We start from the raw sequence: 16330 nt of genomic DNA on the forward strand, positions 1-16330 counted from the left end.
TGACCTATCAACTATTTACGGCTTTTACTGAAAGCTATAAAATATACAGCAACAATCACTACTTTATTCTTCTCAAATCGAAACATCACCTTTTTACATCTATCCCCATTTTGCACCAGTGTTGCATCTGGTAACCTTGGCGTTAATGGTAATACTTTGAGTAAAATACAGTGCCCACTACCCAAACTGCCCTTCCTACCCCACAGAAGGATAGAAAGAATCATTTAAAGGTGCAATGTTTAACTACTGCACTGGGTGCAGATCCTGGCAGAATTTACTCCATTGGGTAAAAGGAAATATCATTCAGAGTTTAGCAGATTTAATGCTGAACAACCATAAAATCCCTACAGTGAAGAAGGAGGCCATTTGGCCCATCAAGTCTGTACCCACTCTCCGAAAGAGCATCCTACCCCGCCCTTTCCCTGTAACCCCACACATTTACCATGGCTAATCCACCTAATCTACACACCTTCGGACGCTGAGGGGCAATTTGGCATGGCCAATCCACCTAATCTGCACAATTTTGGAGCACGGGAGGAAACCAGAACACCCGGAGGAAACCCACACAGACACAGGCAGAACGTGCAAACTCCACGCATATAGCACCTGAGGCTGGAATTGAACCTGTCCCTGGCACTGTGAGGCAGCAGTGCTAACCACTGCACAACCATGTAAAAGTAGCCAATATGGCAACCTTATCAACACGTTGCCATTATGGTATAATTGGAGCAAACCAAACCCTGCAGATGATGTTTGGATTCTTCATAATAGTGAGATGAAGGTGAATGAATCGGAGTCCTGTTTGCACCTCACTGAACTGTGGGAGAGAACGACAATGTTGCTGCCCCCTATATATGATTCTTTAGGAGTGATGTGGAGATGCCAGCGTTGGACTGGGGTCAGCACAGTAAGAAGTCTCACAACACCAGGTTAAAATCCAACAGGTTTATTTGGTAGCACAAGCTTTCGGAGTGTTGCTTTTTCCTCAGGTGAGTGAGGAGTTGTGTTCACAAAGAGGGCATACAAAGACACAGACTCAATTTACAAGATAATGGTTGGAATGCGAGTCTTTACGGGTTATCAAGTCTTTACAGGTACAGACAATGTGAGTGGAGGGAGGGTTAAGCACAGGTTAGAGAGGTGTGTATTGTCTCCAGCCAGGACAGTTCGTGAGACTTGGCAAGCCCAGGCAAGTCGTGGGGGTTACATGTCGTGTGACATGAACCCAAGATCCTGGTTGAGGCCGTCCTCATGTGTGCGGAACTTGGCTATCAGTTTCTGCTCAGCGACTCTGCGCTGTCGTGTGTCGTGAAGGCCACCTTGGAGAACGCTTACCCGAAGATCAGAGGCTGAATGCCCATGACTGCTGAAGTGTTCCCCGACAGGAAGAGAACACTCCTGCCTGGTGATTGTCGAGCGGTGTTCATTCATCCGTTGTCGTAGTGTCTGCATGATTTCCCCAATGTACCATGCCTCGGGACATCCTTTCCTGCAGCGTATCAGGTAGACAACGTTGACCGAGTTGCAAGTGTATGTACCGTGTAGCTGGTGGATGGTGTTCTCACGTGAGATGACGGCATCCGTGTCGATGATCTGGCACGTCTTGCAGAGGTTGCTGTGGCAGGGTTATGTGGTGTCGTGGTCACTGTTCTCCTGAAGGCTGGGTAGTTTGAGGTTGTGCAGTTGTTTGAAGGCAAGAAGTGGGGGTGTGTGGATGGCCTTGGTGAGATGTTCATCTTCTTCGATGACATGTTGAAGGCTCTGGAGAAGATGTCATAGCTTCTCCGCTCCGGGGAAGTACTGGATGACGAAGGGTACTCTGTCCGCCGAGACCATGCTACGACAACGGATGAATGCACACCGCTCGACAATCACCAGGCAGGAGTGTTTTCTTCCTGTCGGGGAACACTTCAGCGGTCACAGGCATTCAGCCTCTAATCTTCGGGTAAGCGTTTTCCAAGGCAGCCTTCACATCACACGACAATGCAAAATCGCCGAGCAAAAACTGATAGCCAAGTTCTGCACACATGAGGATGGCCTCAACCGGGATCTTGGGTTCATGTCACACTATCTGTAACCCCCACGACTTGCCTGGACTTGCAAAATCTCACTAACTGTCCTGGTCGGAGACAATTCACACCTCTTTAACCTGTGCTTAACCCTCTCTCCACTCACATTGTCTGTACCTGTAAAGACTTGATTACCTGTAAAGACTCGCATTATCTTGTAAATTGAGTCTGTGTCTATGTATGCCCTGTTCGTGAACACAAATCTTCACTCACATGAGGAAGGAGCGAGACTCCGAAAGCTTGTGCTACCAAATAAACCTGTTGGACTTTAACCTGGTGTTGTGAGACTTCTTACTATTCTTTAGGAGCCCAGACTATCCGTTGATAATATGTACACGTCACATGAAGCCTCTGCTTTCTTTTCTAGATCCATATGTTAAGGTGTCTTTGCTGTGCGAAGGACGACGGTTAAAAAAGAAGAAAACAACCATAAAGAAAAACACACTCAATCCTACTTACAATGAGGCAATTATCTTCGACATTCCGCCAGAGAACATGGATCAGGTCAGCCTGCTGATCTCAGTCATGGACTATGACCGGTGAGTACCAGAGTTCTGATCGTACTGACTGACTGGCAAGACACCAGATTCCACTTCAGGCCAGCGCGTTACCAAGGGAAAAGCTTCTGATTCCAGCTTGAAAGATTGCTGCTCTAAGCTTTAATTCTGCAATGTGTGGCATGAGTGACACACTGGGACCTGGATAATAAATACATTTTCAAGTGAATTATTATTTCGGTAATCCATTTCAGCCAAAGTCAAAATCATCACAAGCATTGTTAATCCTACTTTACGAGCAGATGCTGGGCTCTAATTCATACCCTATATACTAACTGGTTGAGGCAAAGCCCACTGTATCTTCTCCCACCGCCGCAGTATCAATTAATGCCGGCCTTCATTTGACCCCTCCTCTCTCACCTGATCATCCCCAAATTTGCCTGCCCTCATCCAGTCCAATTGCCCCCTCCCATCCAATTTCGCCTGCATCTTGCCCAACCCCCGAACATCCTACACTCTCCAGATTGCTCCCCTTTACTGATGGGGCGGCACGGTGGCACAGTGGTTAGCACTGCTGCCTCACAGCGCCAGGGACCCGAGTTCAATTCCGGCCTCGGGTCACTGTCTGGGTGGAGTTTGCACGTTCTCCCCGTGTCTGCATGGGCTTCCTTTGAGTGCTCCAGTTTCCTTCCACACTCCAAAGATGTGCGGGTTAGGTTGATTGGCCATGCTAAAAATTGCCCTTAGTGTCAGAGGGACTAACATTGCGGGGATGGGGCCTGGGTGGGAATGTTGTCGTCGCAGGCTCGATGGGCCGGGTGGCCTCCTTCTGCACCCTACTCTCGCCTGATTGCTTTCCTGTGCTCTCCCCAGATTCCACCCCCCACGATCACCGTCCCAATTACCCCCCGCATCACCAATCACACCTTCTCTCTCAATTGCCTTTCCCCATCTCCTCTAGTTGCCATGCCGCACTCTCACAGGAGACCTCCCCTTCCCCCCAACCCCCACCTCCTGCCAATCACCCCCGATCACCATCCTCCCCTCCCGGTTCTGACATGTTCTCCGATAAGCAATTAATATGATAGGGCTTAATGTTCATTACAATGCAGGAGTAGACCATTTGGCCCATCGCATCTGTGCCAGCTCTTTGAAAGGGTTATCCAGTCAGACACACTCCCCTCCCCACAGTTTCTCCACAACCCTGCACTGTTGCTTTCCTGGTTTAAGTGATTATAAAATTCTCTTGTGAAAGTAAAAGGAATGCTAAACCTGGGGGTTACACTCAACCAAATGCCAGATTCTCCAGCCTCCCAGCCATGTGTTTCCCGCTGGCGGGAGGTGGCGCGCTGTTTGCCAGCAGCGGGATTCTTTGGTCCTTCCCTTATTCACTCATAGAATTGCATACAGATTGCCCACCCAGGCACAGTGCCACAGAGATCAGCTCAATTGTTCTTCTTCCTTCCTCCTTCACATTTGAAAGTATAAATCCAGATTGGCCTCAGATGCACGTGTGTTGGCTCCCCGGTACATCAGCTAAACGGTATTCTTTAGCTGTGAATCCAGATTGTGCACACAAACATTTGAGGTGAATCCTTTCCCCATGCACATACTTCCCAGCTCCATATACTGGGAATTAACCAGAAATAGAATCTCTGGCTGACTTTACATCTTCCTGGCTCAGGGATACTGAGGTCAAGATCCACTGCTATTGACCTTCTGGAGATCAGCAAACTCAACGCAGACTGGGGCTCGAATCATGATTTCTACAGCCCAGGTTTACTTTGGGCAGCCAACTGGATACTTTTTTTTCATTTATTAGTGTCACAAGTAGGCTTACATTAACACTGCAATGAAGTTACTGGGCGGGATTTTACAGCCTCACTTGAGCGAGACCGGAAATTCCCGCCCGAGGTCAACGGAGATTTCCATTTCGGACCCTCGCCCGCTCCAATTCTGTGGCGGGCAAGGTGGTAGAAGCTCCGGCCACTGTGAAAATCCCCTAATCGCCACACCCCGGCGCCTGTTCGGGTACACTGATGGAGAATTTAGCATGGCCAATGCACCTAACCAGCACGTCTTTTGGACTGTGGGTGGAAACCGGAGCACCCGGAGGAAACCCACGCAGACACGGGAAGATAATGCAAATTCCGCACAGATAGTGACCCAAGCCAGGAATCGAACCTGGGTTCCTGGCGCTGTGAAGCAGCAGTGCTAACCATTGTGCCACCATGCCATTGAAGGAGATTGGCTGGTTCCTTCTTGCCATTGCTCAGATGTGTCCCAATTCTGCTGCTGTGAATAATTGAGGTTGCACAAAGGAATATGTGTTAATGAGAATGTTCTTCCCTCCATGCTGATTAGTGTTGGGCATAATGAGATCATTGGAGTGTGTCGTGTGGGCATTAATGCTGAAGGCCTAGGGAGGGACCACTGGAATGAAATGTTGGCATATCCACGCAAGCCAATTGCACATTGGCATCCCCTGGTGGAGGTAAGAGAACTTCAGACTGCTTATTGGTGAATATACAATGATATTCAATAATAGTATATACTCCAAACATTTATCATTTCTTTGTATGTAGTCTTACAGTTGAATCAAACAAGTTGTACATATTGCTGCAGCTGAAATGAAAAATCTATATGTTAAATAAGATGTTATATACTTAAATCATGGATGTCCTAATGAGTGTTATATCCAAAGGGGCTGGGTTTTTTGGGTGCTCCTGGGTGGTGGTAGTGTCTATTGGGTGTAAAGACCAATAGGTGTCATTATTATCTTTACCAGTTGAGCAGGAACCTGTCAATTGAAAATGCAGCAGGTTATACAATGGGCACTGGGTCCACTCTCCCAGACTGGCATTCAGGTGTTGAAGGTGGAATTTATCCCTGTTGGTTTTCCCAGCAACTCCAACCTCCTGTAAAGTCTGGATCCTTTCCAGGACCCCCGTTCAGCTCCCATATTTCTTTCATTCTTTCACGGAATATGGATGTCGCAGGCTGGGCCAGCTTCTTGTTGCCCTTGAGGAGGCGGTGAAGTCTGCCTTTATGAAGTGCTGAAGCCCACGTGGCGTAGGTGCACCCACAGTGCTGCTTGTAAGGGAGTTCCAGGATTTGACCCATCAACAGTGAAGAGACTGTAAGTCAGGATGGTTTGTGTGTGCCAGGATGGCCTGGGAAGCTGTTTGAGTGGGTTGTCTTCGCCTCCATTCAGAGTACAACGGAAACCCATTGGTCAATGGGAACTCTTTTTCTCATCTGGCAAGCAATCTCTCACTCCATCACAATGTTCATGATATTGCTGTTGTCAACACTGTACTTTCATCCCCCTCGTACTTCCAGGGCACCTGCCTTGCACACAGTTCCTCATTGTGTTAAAATCATCTCAGTCTCTCATCCTAATTGTCCAAACATCAAAACTATGCAGCTCCTTACCTTTTAATCTCTTCCTTTTTACAGCTGTTACAGTTTTATCATACAACCATCACTTGTTTTTTTTCCTCATATTCTCTCCCTTTTCATTTTCTTAAACTTTTAAAGTTCATTTATTAGTGTCGCAAGTAGGCTTACATTAACACTGCAATGAAGTTACTGTGAAAATCCCCTAGTCGCCACACTCCGGTGCCTGTTCGGATGCACTGAGGGAGAATTTAGCATGGCCAATGCACCGAACCAGCACGACTTTCGGACTGTGGGAGGAAACCGGAGCACCCGGAGGAAACCCACGCAGACACAGAATCCGCCAAGACAGTGGCTCAAGCTGGAAATCGAACCTGGGTCGCTGGCACCGTGAGGCAGCAGTGCTAACCACTGTTGTACCTTACAGACCTAGAACCTTTCGCACAAGTTATTACTGATGTAACTGTGAAAGGTTTGATAGCATTGTTCTGCCTCAAAACACGAACTCACTCCTAAGCAGAGCGTACAAAAGCAATGGGGTTATTGTAACATCCTAACTCTGTTAGGGGTTGTGAGTTTTAAGCAAAAAGAAAAAGACGTGCTTTATACACATAGATTCAAACCACAGATTTATTGTAGGAGCTCTTGTCTGTAATGAGTAGAAAATGAAACTAAGACAACAGCTGTGATACACCCCAATGACATCACCATTAAATTATATGTCCAGCTCAGAAAGCAATCATGCAACCACTTAAATATGTAACAGTTATGGTGAATATTTCTAAAACCCTGCTTAGGCCTCAGCTGCCCAAATATGGGCATCGTACTTTAAGAAAGATGCGAAGACTTTAGAAAGGGTGCAGAAAATAGAAACGATATTGGATGCAGTGATTGGAGAATTCAGTGATGTGGATAAGTTGGAGAGGAGTTGTTCTCCTGGCAGAAGGGAATTTGAGAGGAGATTTGATAGATGTTCAAAAATGTGAGGGGTCTAGACGGAGTAAGTAAGGAGAAAGCCTTGCCATTGGTGGAAGAAATGCAAACCAGGAGACACTGACTTTAGGAGGTTGGTAAAAGAAACCATGGCAACATGAAGAAAACCCGTGTTTACTCACTGGTGATTAGGATCTGGAATCCACTGCCAAAGATTGCCACAGATTCAATCGCGCTTTCAAAAGTCAATTGTATCAGTCCCCAAGGAGGAAAAAAGCTACAAGGCCACAGGGAAAGGGTGGGTTGTGGGAATAGCTGAGTTATTCATGCAGGGAGCTAGAATGGACACAATGGGATGAATGGCCTCCTTCTGTAACAAAACCATGATTTGGGTATGAAAGGGACGAGTGGGTATAACGATATATTTTGCTTGATCCCCATTGGTTGGTGGCAGCAGAGTCTCACCTCCTTGTGGATCCTGTTGAAATCCCATTGGATTTACTGGATTCCATGTCGAGCTGAAATACAGTACCATGCCGCTTGGTAAATGAGAGGACAATACTGGCAAGATGGTATAGTGTGAGGCTTCCTAGACTGCTGCAGGAATAATAAACTCCTAGAGTGATATATACTTTGTACCTGAGTAAATATGAGGCGACAACAGGATTAGGGAGGCGATGGCCTAGTGGTATTATCGCTAGACTATTAATCCAAAAACTCAGCTAATGTTCTGGGATCCAGGTTCACATCCCACCATGGCAGGTGGTGGAATTTGAATTCAATAAAACTATCTGGAATTCAGAATCTACTGATGACCACAGAATCATTGTCGATTGTCGGAAAAACCCAACTGGTTCACTAATGCCCTTTAAGGGGAAGGAAATCTGTTGTCCTTACCTAGTCTGGCCTACATGTGACTCCCGAGCCACAGCAATGTGGTTGACTCTCAACTGACCTCTGAAATGGCCTAGCAAGCCAATCAGTTCAAGAACTAGGGATGGGTAATAAATGCTGGCCCAGCCAGCGATACCCATGTCCCATGAATGAATAAAGAAACCTCCAGTGCCATTATTTTCCGAATCGCCTGTTGCTTTGATTGCATTAATCTTGACAAGCCCCCAACCTTGATTCAATATTACTTTCCTTGGGATGTCCGGTACACTTACTTCTTCCTCTACTGATTATATCTGTGAAATAATGATGTAACCTGTTTGCCATTTCCTGTTTTTATCATTATAATATCACCACTCTGTTTATAAAGGCCCACACTGTCTTAATCGCCCACTTTTGTCTAATACAATTGTAAACACCATTGTGTTGCTTTTGTAATCACTTGCAGGTTCCTTTTTTTGTACTCTATTTTGTAGCTTTAGCTATCTGGTTTTGCTGTTCTTTGCATTTGTCAATCGCAAGTATCTGTGCTAAGTTGTTGCATTCTCTTTCTTCTAGTTTTGCATTATCTCTTACAAGTTATATCATCCACAGTTAATTTTTTGCAAGTAAAGATTTTGATCCTTGAGGTATTAACTAGTACTTAACTCTCCCCATAGTGTTTTTATGAACAGCACCAACAGATTGCCTGTTGTTTTATCCAATAACAGATTTACTCACTCTCTTCTCGTCTTTGTATCATCCTGTTGAAATCTAAATTTGAACTTTTAGTCGCTATATTACATTTTTCCCTTTCAAACACACCATTGAATTCAATCATAATCCGATTGCTATTACAAAATTATTTGCAAACCATTCATCCATTAACTGGCTCATTATCATAACTGACATGGACTTCCCCTTGTTGGTGTAGGATTTATCATAGCAGAAAACTGTGCTGGACACACTTGAGAAATTTACCAACTTTCTGATATATGTTAGTCTGAATATCCTAATATTGAAGTTTAAACCTCCTGCCGCAACCACTCAGCCTGAGCTATATGCTGGTAGATTTAGTTCCTCTGTTGGGTGTCAGTAAGGGTCAGCTTACACAGGCTGAAGTGGAGTATTAGCTTTGGTTGATTAAAATCTTTATGAGGTTATAATATGCTATTTTTTCTTTAATTTGTTTTGGAAAAGATTAAGAGGTATGAAGTAGGATAAAATTCCGTTATTGAAACCATGAATGGCAGTATTTGATTACAACCTTTTATAAGGTTGGAAGAGAAACAGTTTTTTTCAAAGCAGATTTCTGAATGGGTGTCTTTTCATGAGCATTTTTAGACTTGCTATTGTTATTATGTGGCTCATTGGATGTATCCATAGTTCATACTGGCATGGAGGATACAGGGGGGCATGAGTAATAGAAGGCATATGGAATGGGCATGGCAAGCATGGAGGAGGAAGGGGGGGATGGAATGGGGACTGGGGGGAGTCGTGGGGGATGTGAGGTGACTTGGATAAGAACTTTCAAAGATACCTTTCAAAAGGGTGCCAAACCCAGACCATCGTTCATGACGCCACTGAGGGACCGTGATCCGTGATGCCTCGAGAAGATGGCCTGAATCCATGGGATTTGCAGGAGAGTGCAATGTGAGATGTTGGTGCTGGAGGAGATCCCAGAATTGGGTCCCACTCACCATTTTAAAGGTCTCCATAGTCTACAAAACTCCATGAAAATCTGGGCCCTCATGTTTCAACTCAGCTGCATGTATCCAGTCATCCTCTGTATGCTTCTCTGAGGCTCATTACCACCCCCCTCACTGTGTGTGTTTGTCTCTGTGCTGGAGGGAGTGATTGGTGGTAAGAGTAAAGAGTTGATGGTAGTACCTCAATTGGGAGCCAAAGTGCTTTGCTGTTCCTTCTCTGCTTGTCTCTAGGAGCACACAAAGAGGGGACGTAAGCTGGACATTGGCCATTCCTCCTGCATTGCATCACAAGTGGTTAATAATGTTTAGCTGTTGCTGTTTCCCTATCTTCATGCTCTATCTCTAGTGCAATACGCGGAAGGATTCTCAGGTTGATTAACAGTCTGACAAACGGTGATGCAAACATAACTTTTGTGCTTGAAATCATTTTTACACTAATCGATAGCAGGAAGGTCTAATCATTGGACCTGAGTATGTCAACCCTGAATTCAGAGTCCCAACTCTGGTCACTGTTTGTCAGGAGTGTCTGGGATAGGGTTTCAACCCTGCATTTCCAGATTGAGATATGGAATGCTCCCATTCACCCAAAGGCTCCCTGCAAAGTGCTTATTGACGACAGGTTATATGTGTCCTGTGGGAGCTGAATAGAATTGAGATGATGAATTGGACAACCAAACTGTACCTAGCACCACCCCCCATATCGCCCCATCTCCCACTCCTCCCTTTACCTGTCCAAGAATAACCAAAATTCCTCCTCTTAACGGGTGAAACTTCAAAGGTTGAAGGGCACAGTTTGTTGCAATTCTTTGGGTTTGGTTCTGGGTCATTTCTTACTTAAAGATTAAAATTGATGGTGCAATAGCCCTTCTGTCACATGGAACAAGTCAGATGGCAGGGAGTATTCTCCAATGGAAAGGTGAATGTTTTGGGGGTTGGGTGACAGGGGGTGGGTTGAAGACAGGTGCAGGAAATGAGGAACTAAATATCCTGAGGCTTTTAATGCTTCCCCTTTGTCTTAGGCTGTGGGTGAAGGCACACTTGCGGGGGAAGGAAGCGGTTGTGAAGGGTATAGTGCTCCCTCCTGCACGTTGCTGGTAAGTTGTGGGTGGTGTTCAGTATTGTGAGAGTAAGCGGGCGGGTAATGAGAGGTAGATTTCTGACAGTGCTTTGTTGAACTGTCTTCTTGTATCTTGGCTGCCCCAGCGGAGTCATTGAACTTCTTCTGGCACTGAGTTATCACACGGCAGTTTGTGTAGGTGGCGCTGACTGCCTAGGCATCCTCCGTCCAATGTGCCAGGACCCTTTTTTAACTGGTCTCCTTCCCTCTGCTTTGGACATTTTCTCAGAGAATTCTTAGATACTGTTGAACCATTTAGGGAGACCATCGTTTTTGTTTCACGATTCAAAATACCTGCTCCCCGATTTGAAATTTTGAACCTTTTTCCTGTAAGCTGCTGCAGCAGCAATTGAAATGCCGCAGCTGGATTACCTGGTCCACCAGATCTCCTAATATGTAATGCTGGGAACCCACTTATAACCTGATGAGTCTGGCTCTTGGCAAAATTCAGCAGATGCAGGACCTACTCCAAGCACCTCTGTCAGGAAGCCGACTGAATTGGAAAATCCAGCCTAAGTTTAGTGGCATTGCCCCTTTACAAAGAAATTTACCCCCTGCAGTGGCACTATGCAAGGAAGCACCCCCCCTCAACTTATTAAATGCAAATTTGTTACTTTAATTTGTTTAAAGAAACAGTTGATTCCAAGAGGTAGCTAAGTGGCAGCCACCTTTGTTTGGTGGCTGAAACAGAACTTTTGGGTACCACCTGGTGAAGTTACATGTTGCTTTTTTCTTTGCCCCAGAAACAGTGTGAAGCAAATACCCTCTATCACAGCCAGGCACTGTGAGAGGTTTAAAGGATAGCACATTGTTTCATCGACTGCTTGTCTGTGGTTCCTTAGTCCCAGAGTGTTTCTTGTCATGTAAATATATGATAAATTGGATAAATGTGCCGATATTTGTTCGTTGCTGTCATGAAAATGTGTTGTGTGGTCTTTGACACAATTTGTGTGTTCTTGAACTGTTTGTCCTTGGATCAGCTGCAAACGTCCTTCAGTAAAACACTGGGAAGACTGAAGCAATAGTCTTCAGCTCCCTCCACAAATTGTGACCCTTCAGCATTGACTCAGTCCCCGGCCGTGGTAGATTGTTTGCAACCTCAGAATCCTGTTCAACTCTGAGCTGCCTTTCTGACCCCATATCTTCTCCATCACAAAGACCCCCTGCTTCCGATTCCTTGACACTGCTTGCCTTAGCCCACCTACTGCTGCGACTCTCGCACGTACCATTATCATGTAGGCTCATTTACGCTGCTGTTCTCGCCAGCAACCAGTCCGGATATGCACAGCCTCGAGGTTTATCTCGACATTGCTGCCCCTTGCCTATCCTGCAGCCTATCCTTGCTTTCCCCTCACCTCATCTTCATTGGGATAAGGGGTTCTTGGCCCGCCAATACTTCAGAATTAAAATTATTGTCCTTGCCTTTAAGTCTTCTTTGGCATCTGGTCCACCACCTCAAGAGTCTCTTCTAGTCCTGCATCTGCCCTCCCGAAGGCCAATAATTTTGGCCCCATACCTATCCCTCCCTTCTTCCTCGCTAGAGCTCACTCTCTGTTATTTCCTCTCTAAACATTTCCACCTTACCCTCCTCCTTTGAAATCTTTGCGAATGCTGTTCCTCACTCTTCCTACTCCCTCCATTGGCTTAGCCTCCATTTTCAATATGCGTTCCTTGAAGCACCATGAAATTCTCTTCTGTGTTAAAGTCTTTATGTGAATACAAACCTGTTCAATTAGAGAGTAACACAAAGGTTTCTTTTTTACCTCTTTTCTTTTCAGTGGCAAGGCCGTACTGCCAGCTTTGACAGCCAAGGGTCCTGTCCATCTCCGAAACCTCCATCAACACCATGAATCCCAGCGCAGAGAGAGATTCTGTGGGTCCTTCCGTGTTCTGAACATAATGTAATGTCAGTAGTTCAGCCTCTTTCCTTACTGGAAAAACCACACATTGTACTCTGCCAAATGGATGCAAGTATCTTGGAGGTGGCTTGTCATAAGCTTGTTGCTCGGATAGAAAGCAAATCCAAAAAATTGGGTGACTTTCAGATGTTGCGCAAGGATACAGGATTATTATTGTGGAGCCATAGGTGTAAATAAGGGGAAGGCACAAGAGAACTCTGTGTTCTGCTCTAGGGAGAGAAGTGGAACCAAATGTTGTTGGTGATGTGTGAAATTTAAATCCATCTGTATCACAGTTTGAACCAATGCATAGGTTTGAGTAACGTGCCTCAAAAAATGATTCTGGTCTGTGTTCAAACTTGCATTACTCGTGTTTTATTTATCATGGAGTCAATATAGTTTCTCTGTTCCATAAATGATCAAACGATAGATTTATCATGGATTAAAACTCGCAATAGTTCAGCAACCTCAGGCTATCAGAATACTTGTCAGGCAACTACATTTTCAATGTTTTTATTGTGTAGAAAGCATTATTGTTGTACAGAATAATAATTTTCAATTTTTATTTGGCTAAAGCAAGCTTTAAAGGTGATGCGTTGCCATATACTATGTCAAAGGAAGCAAAAGGATTCTTGGTTTTGGCTTGCCGGATGCTTTCGGGCTACTGAAATTAATGAAGAGTTGGGTCCAATGAATTAACAAGTATCTGTTGAATCAGTTGATTGAGGTATGTTTCTTCAGGGTTTTGTATGGTCCTCAATCTCCCCTACAATCTCCTCTTCAACACCTAATCAAACTCAAAATCTCTACTCTGTTTTGCGTGGTGAGATTTGGTCAGTGAGAACGGAGAAGTGTTTGCATTGGTCACGGAGAGGTCTTGAAACCATAACACCCGCCCACCATTGGAGATATAAGGACTCTTGTCCTAAAGCTGAAGTGTAGCCCCATCCCAAGTGAATGGTCTAGAAAGTGTATAGATTTTTATTGCCCCAACGCTGTGGTTTGAATCCAGCTCAAGCAAGCAGGCAAGCAAGTGCTCCCTCTTGATTAAGAACATTTTTATATTATCAGATTTGTTTGAGAAAAAGACACAAACATTATGGTGAAGTGAAACTGGGAGAGGCTTTGTAAAGTTGCCCTTATATGGCATGGGTACAAATCAGATGCTTACCTCTTTTGAAAATCTGAAATTTGACAAAATATGAATATGATTTATACCTGAAAGATGCAAAAATGTTTAGGGTCCTTCTGAAGGTAATACCGGTGTAATGCACCCCTAAAAAAAGATGCCTATTCACCATTAACTCATTAATACTTATTCCCCTATTTCAAAGTGCAATTGATTGTGTTAGCTTGTCCCATCTTAACCAGTATCTCACCCAAACTATTGCTAGCTAGAAGAATGTGATTAAAATCCCTGAGTCAGCCTCTCCAATACATGAATTTTATTTATTAGTCACAAGTAGGCTTACATTAACACTGCAATGAAGTTACTGTGAAAATCCCCTAGTCACCACACTCCAGCAACTATTCAGGTACACTGAGGGAGAATTAGCATGGCCAATGCACCTAACCTTTCAGACTATGGGTGGAAACCGGAGCACCCGGAGGAAACCCACGCAGACATGGGGAGAACGTGCAAACTCCACACAGACAGTGACCCAAGCCGGGAATCGAACCCAGGTCACTGGTGCTGTGAGGCAGCAGTGCTAACAACTGTGCCACACCCAAATTATTAAATTAGACTGCAATCCTCTTCTAAAATGCATGGTTGGTACAGATTGTTTCTATCCCGGGTGGGATGTGTATTGGAGGCTAATATGGACCTAATTATTTTTAAATTTTAGTGTTACCTTTGGGTTAAACTGCCCTTCATGTCAAACGGTGTCAGGTAGGGGAGCCTACAAAGAACCTATAAGTTATGACTGGAAGGCTACAGCCTGAAGGTGAGAACCGTGCACACCGGAGGTAAAGAACAACCAACAAAGAACTGTACAGCACAGGAACAGGCCTTTTGGCCCACCAAGTTTGTGCCGACACAAATGCCTCCCTAATCTAGTAGTTTCTTGCCTCTACATGGTCCATATCTCTCTATTCCCTGACTATTCATGTGTCTATTCAGATGCCACTTGAACATTGCTATAGAATCTGCTTCCACCACCTCCCCTGGCAGCACGTTCCAGGCATTCACCACCCTCTGTGTGAAAAACCTGCCCCTTACATCTTTTTTGAACTTTCCCCCTCTCACTTTCAACTTATGCCCCCGAGTAATTGATCCTTCGACCCTGGGAAAAAGACTCTGACCATCCACTCTATCCAAGCCTGCCATAATCTTGTAAACCTCTATCAGGCCCTCCCACATTCTCTGACACTCCAATCAAAACAATCCAAGTTTGTTCAATCTTTCTTCAAATTCCATATCATCCAAACCAGGCAACATCCTGGTAAACCTCTTCTGCACCCTTTCCAATGTATCAACATCCTTCTGGTAGAGTGACGACCAGAATTGTACACAATGCTCCAAATGCGGCCTAACCAACGTCTTATACAGCTGCAACATGATTTTCCAATTCCTATACTCAACGCCCTGACTGATGAAGGGCAGCATACTATACGCCTTCTTGACCACCTTATCCACCTGAGTTGCCACCTTCAGGGAACGGTGGATATGCATGCCTAGATCCCTCTGTAGTCTAATATTTCTATGGGCTCTACTATTTACTGTATACTTTCCTTCTGCAGTAGACCTTCCAAATTGCATCAGCTCACAATTGTCCGGGTTAAATTCCATCTGCCACCTTTCAGCCCAGGTCTCCAGCCAATTTATATCCTGCTGTATCCTCTGACAATCCTCCTCACTATCCGCTACTCCCCCAATTTGTTGTATCATCTGCAAATTTACTAATCAGACCACCTACATTTTCCTCCAAATCATTTATATATATTACAACAACAGAGGCCCCAGCGCTGATCCTTGTGGAACACCGCATGTCACAGACCTCCAGTTAGAAAAGTACTTTTCCACTACTGCTCTCTGCTTTCTATGCCCAAGCCAGTTCAGTATCCATCTTACCAGCTCATCTCGGATCCCATATGAAGTTGCACCCAGCATCATGGAAGTGGGGAAAATTCCCCCTAAATCTTCTCACTCATAGCACAGTGGAGTGCATTTAGTGGGAACGCCATCTTACAATTAGGGATTCTATTGAGGCAATATAGAAAGAGCCTTGGCTTACATTAATCATGTTATCTAGCTAACTTGGAGTTCTTAAATGGTGAAATGAAGTCCAAGAAGTAAAAGTGATCTCTTTATTACAAGCATCCTCTCTTTCAGGAGAGCAATATTCATTCTTGAAATATATTTAAAATAGATAAATACCTTGGTTGGTTGCTTTGCGAAGTCCAAGTAGACTGACGCCAGATTTATCTGACACAACAGATGATATTAATACGACTTTCAAGCTTCCACATCAGCTTCATTTGTTACCAGCGGCTGTTTACAGTTTGATAATGTATTGCACAAATTTTGGGCACGTTGCGATAGTTAGCATACTGAGCATGATATCTTTTTTTTGGGCAATGGCATAACTTTATGGTTTAAAAAAGCAATTGGTGACGTCAGCTGTACTTACTGGTCAGTCTGCTCATGACAGAACTGAGCTGGAGGCCACAATAAGACCCACTCTTGAGCGATAAGCTGAACTTCTAATCCACTCAGGGAGCATTGATGGTCACGCTCTCAAAGATATCGCTGCGGTAGAACATTTTGTTTTGCCATCTGTAAGAAAACATGCGATGACAAATAAGGAATGACTTTTCACAAGATTCATTTGCTAAT

The 16330-nt window shown here is 44.7% G+C and overlaps 1 protein-coding gene across 1 annotated transcript in view; it reads left to right on the forward strand.

The window, feature by feature from the left end:
- Positions 1–12444, forward strand: part of LOC144479217 (synaptotagmin-6-like) — a gene marked incomplete at its 5' end in the record, with an annotated part of 144125 nt that extends 131681 nt beyond the window's left edge. Inside the window, 4 exons of the mRNA XM_078197879.1 lie at positions 2437–2608; positions 4931–5060; positions 10497–10571; positions 12373–12444. Coding sequence (XP_078054005.1) covers positions 2437–2608; positions 4931–5060; positions 10497–10571; positions 12373–12444 — 449 coding nt within the window. The remainder of the gene's footprint in view (positions 1–2436; positions 2609–4930; positions 5061–10496; positions 10572–12372) is intronic.
- Positions 12445–16330: the final 3886 nt, after the last annotated feature.

This window comes from Mustelus asterias, chromosome 25, assembly GCF_964213995.1.
Source record: "Mustelus asterias chromosome 25, sMusAst1.hap1.1, whole genome shotgun sequence".
Taxonomy (NCBI): domain Eukaryota; kingdom Metazoa; phylum Chordata; class Chondrichthyes; order Carcharhiniformes; family Triakidae; genus Mustelus; species Mustelus asterias.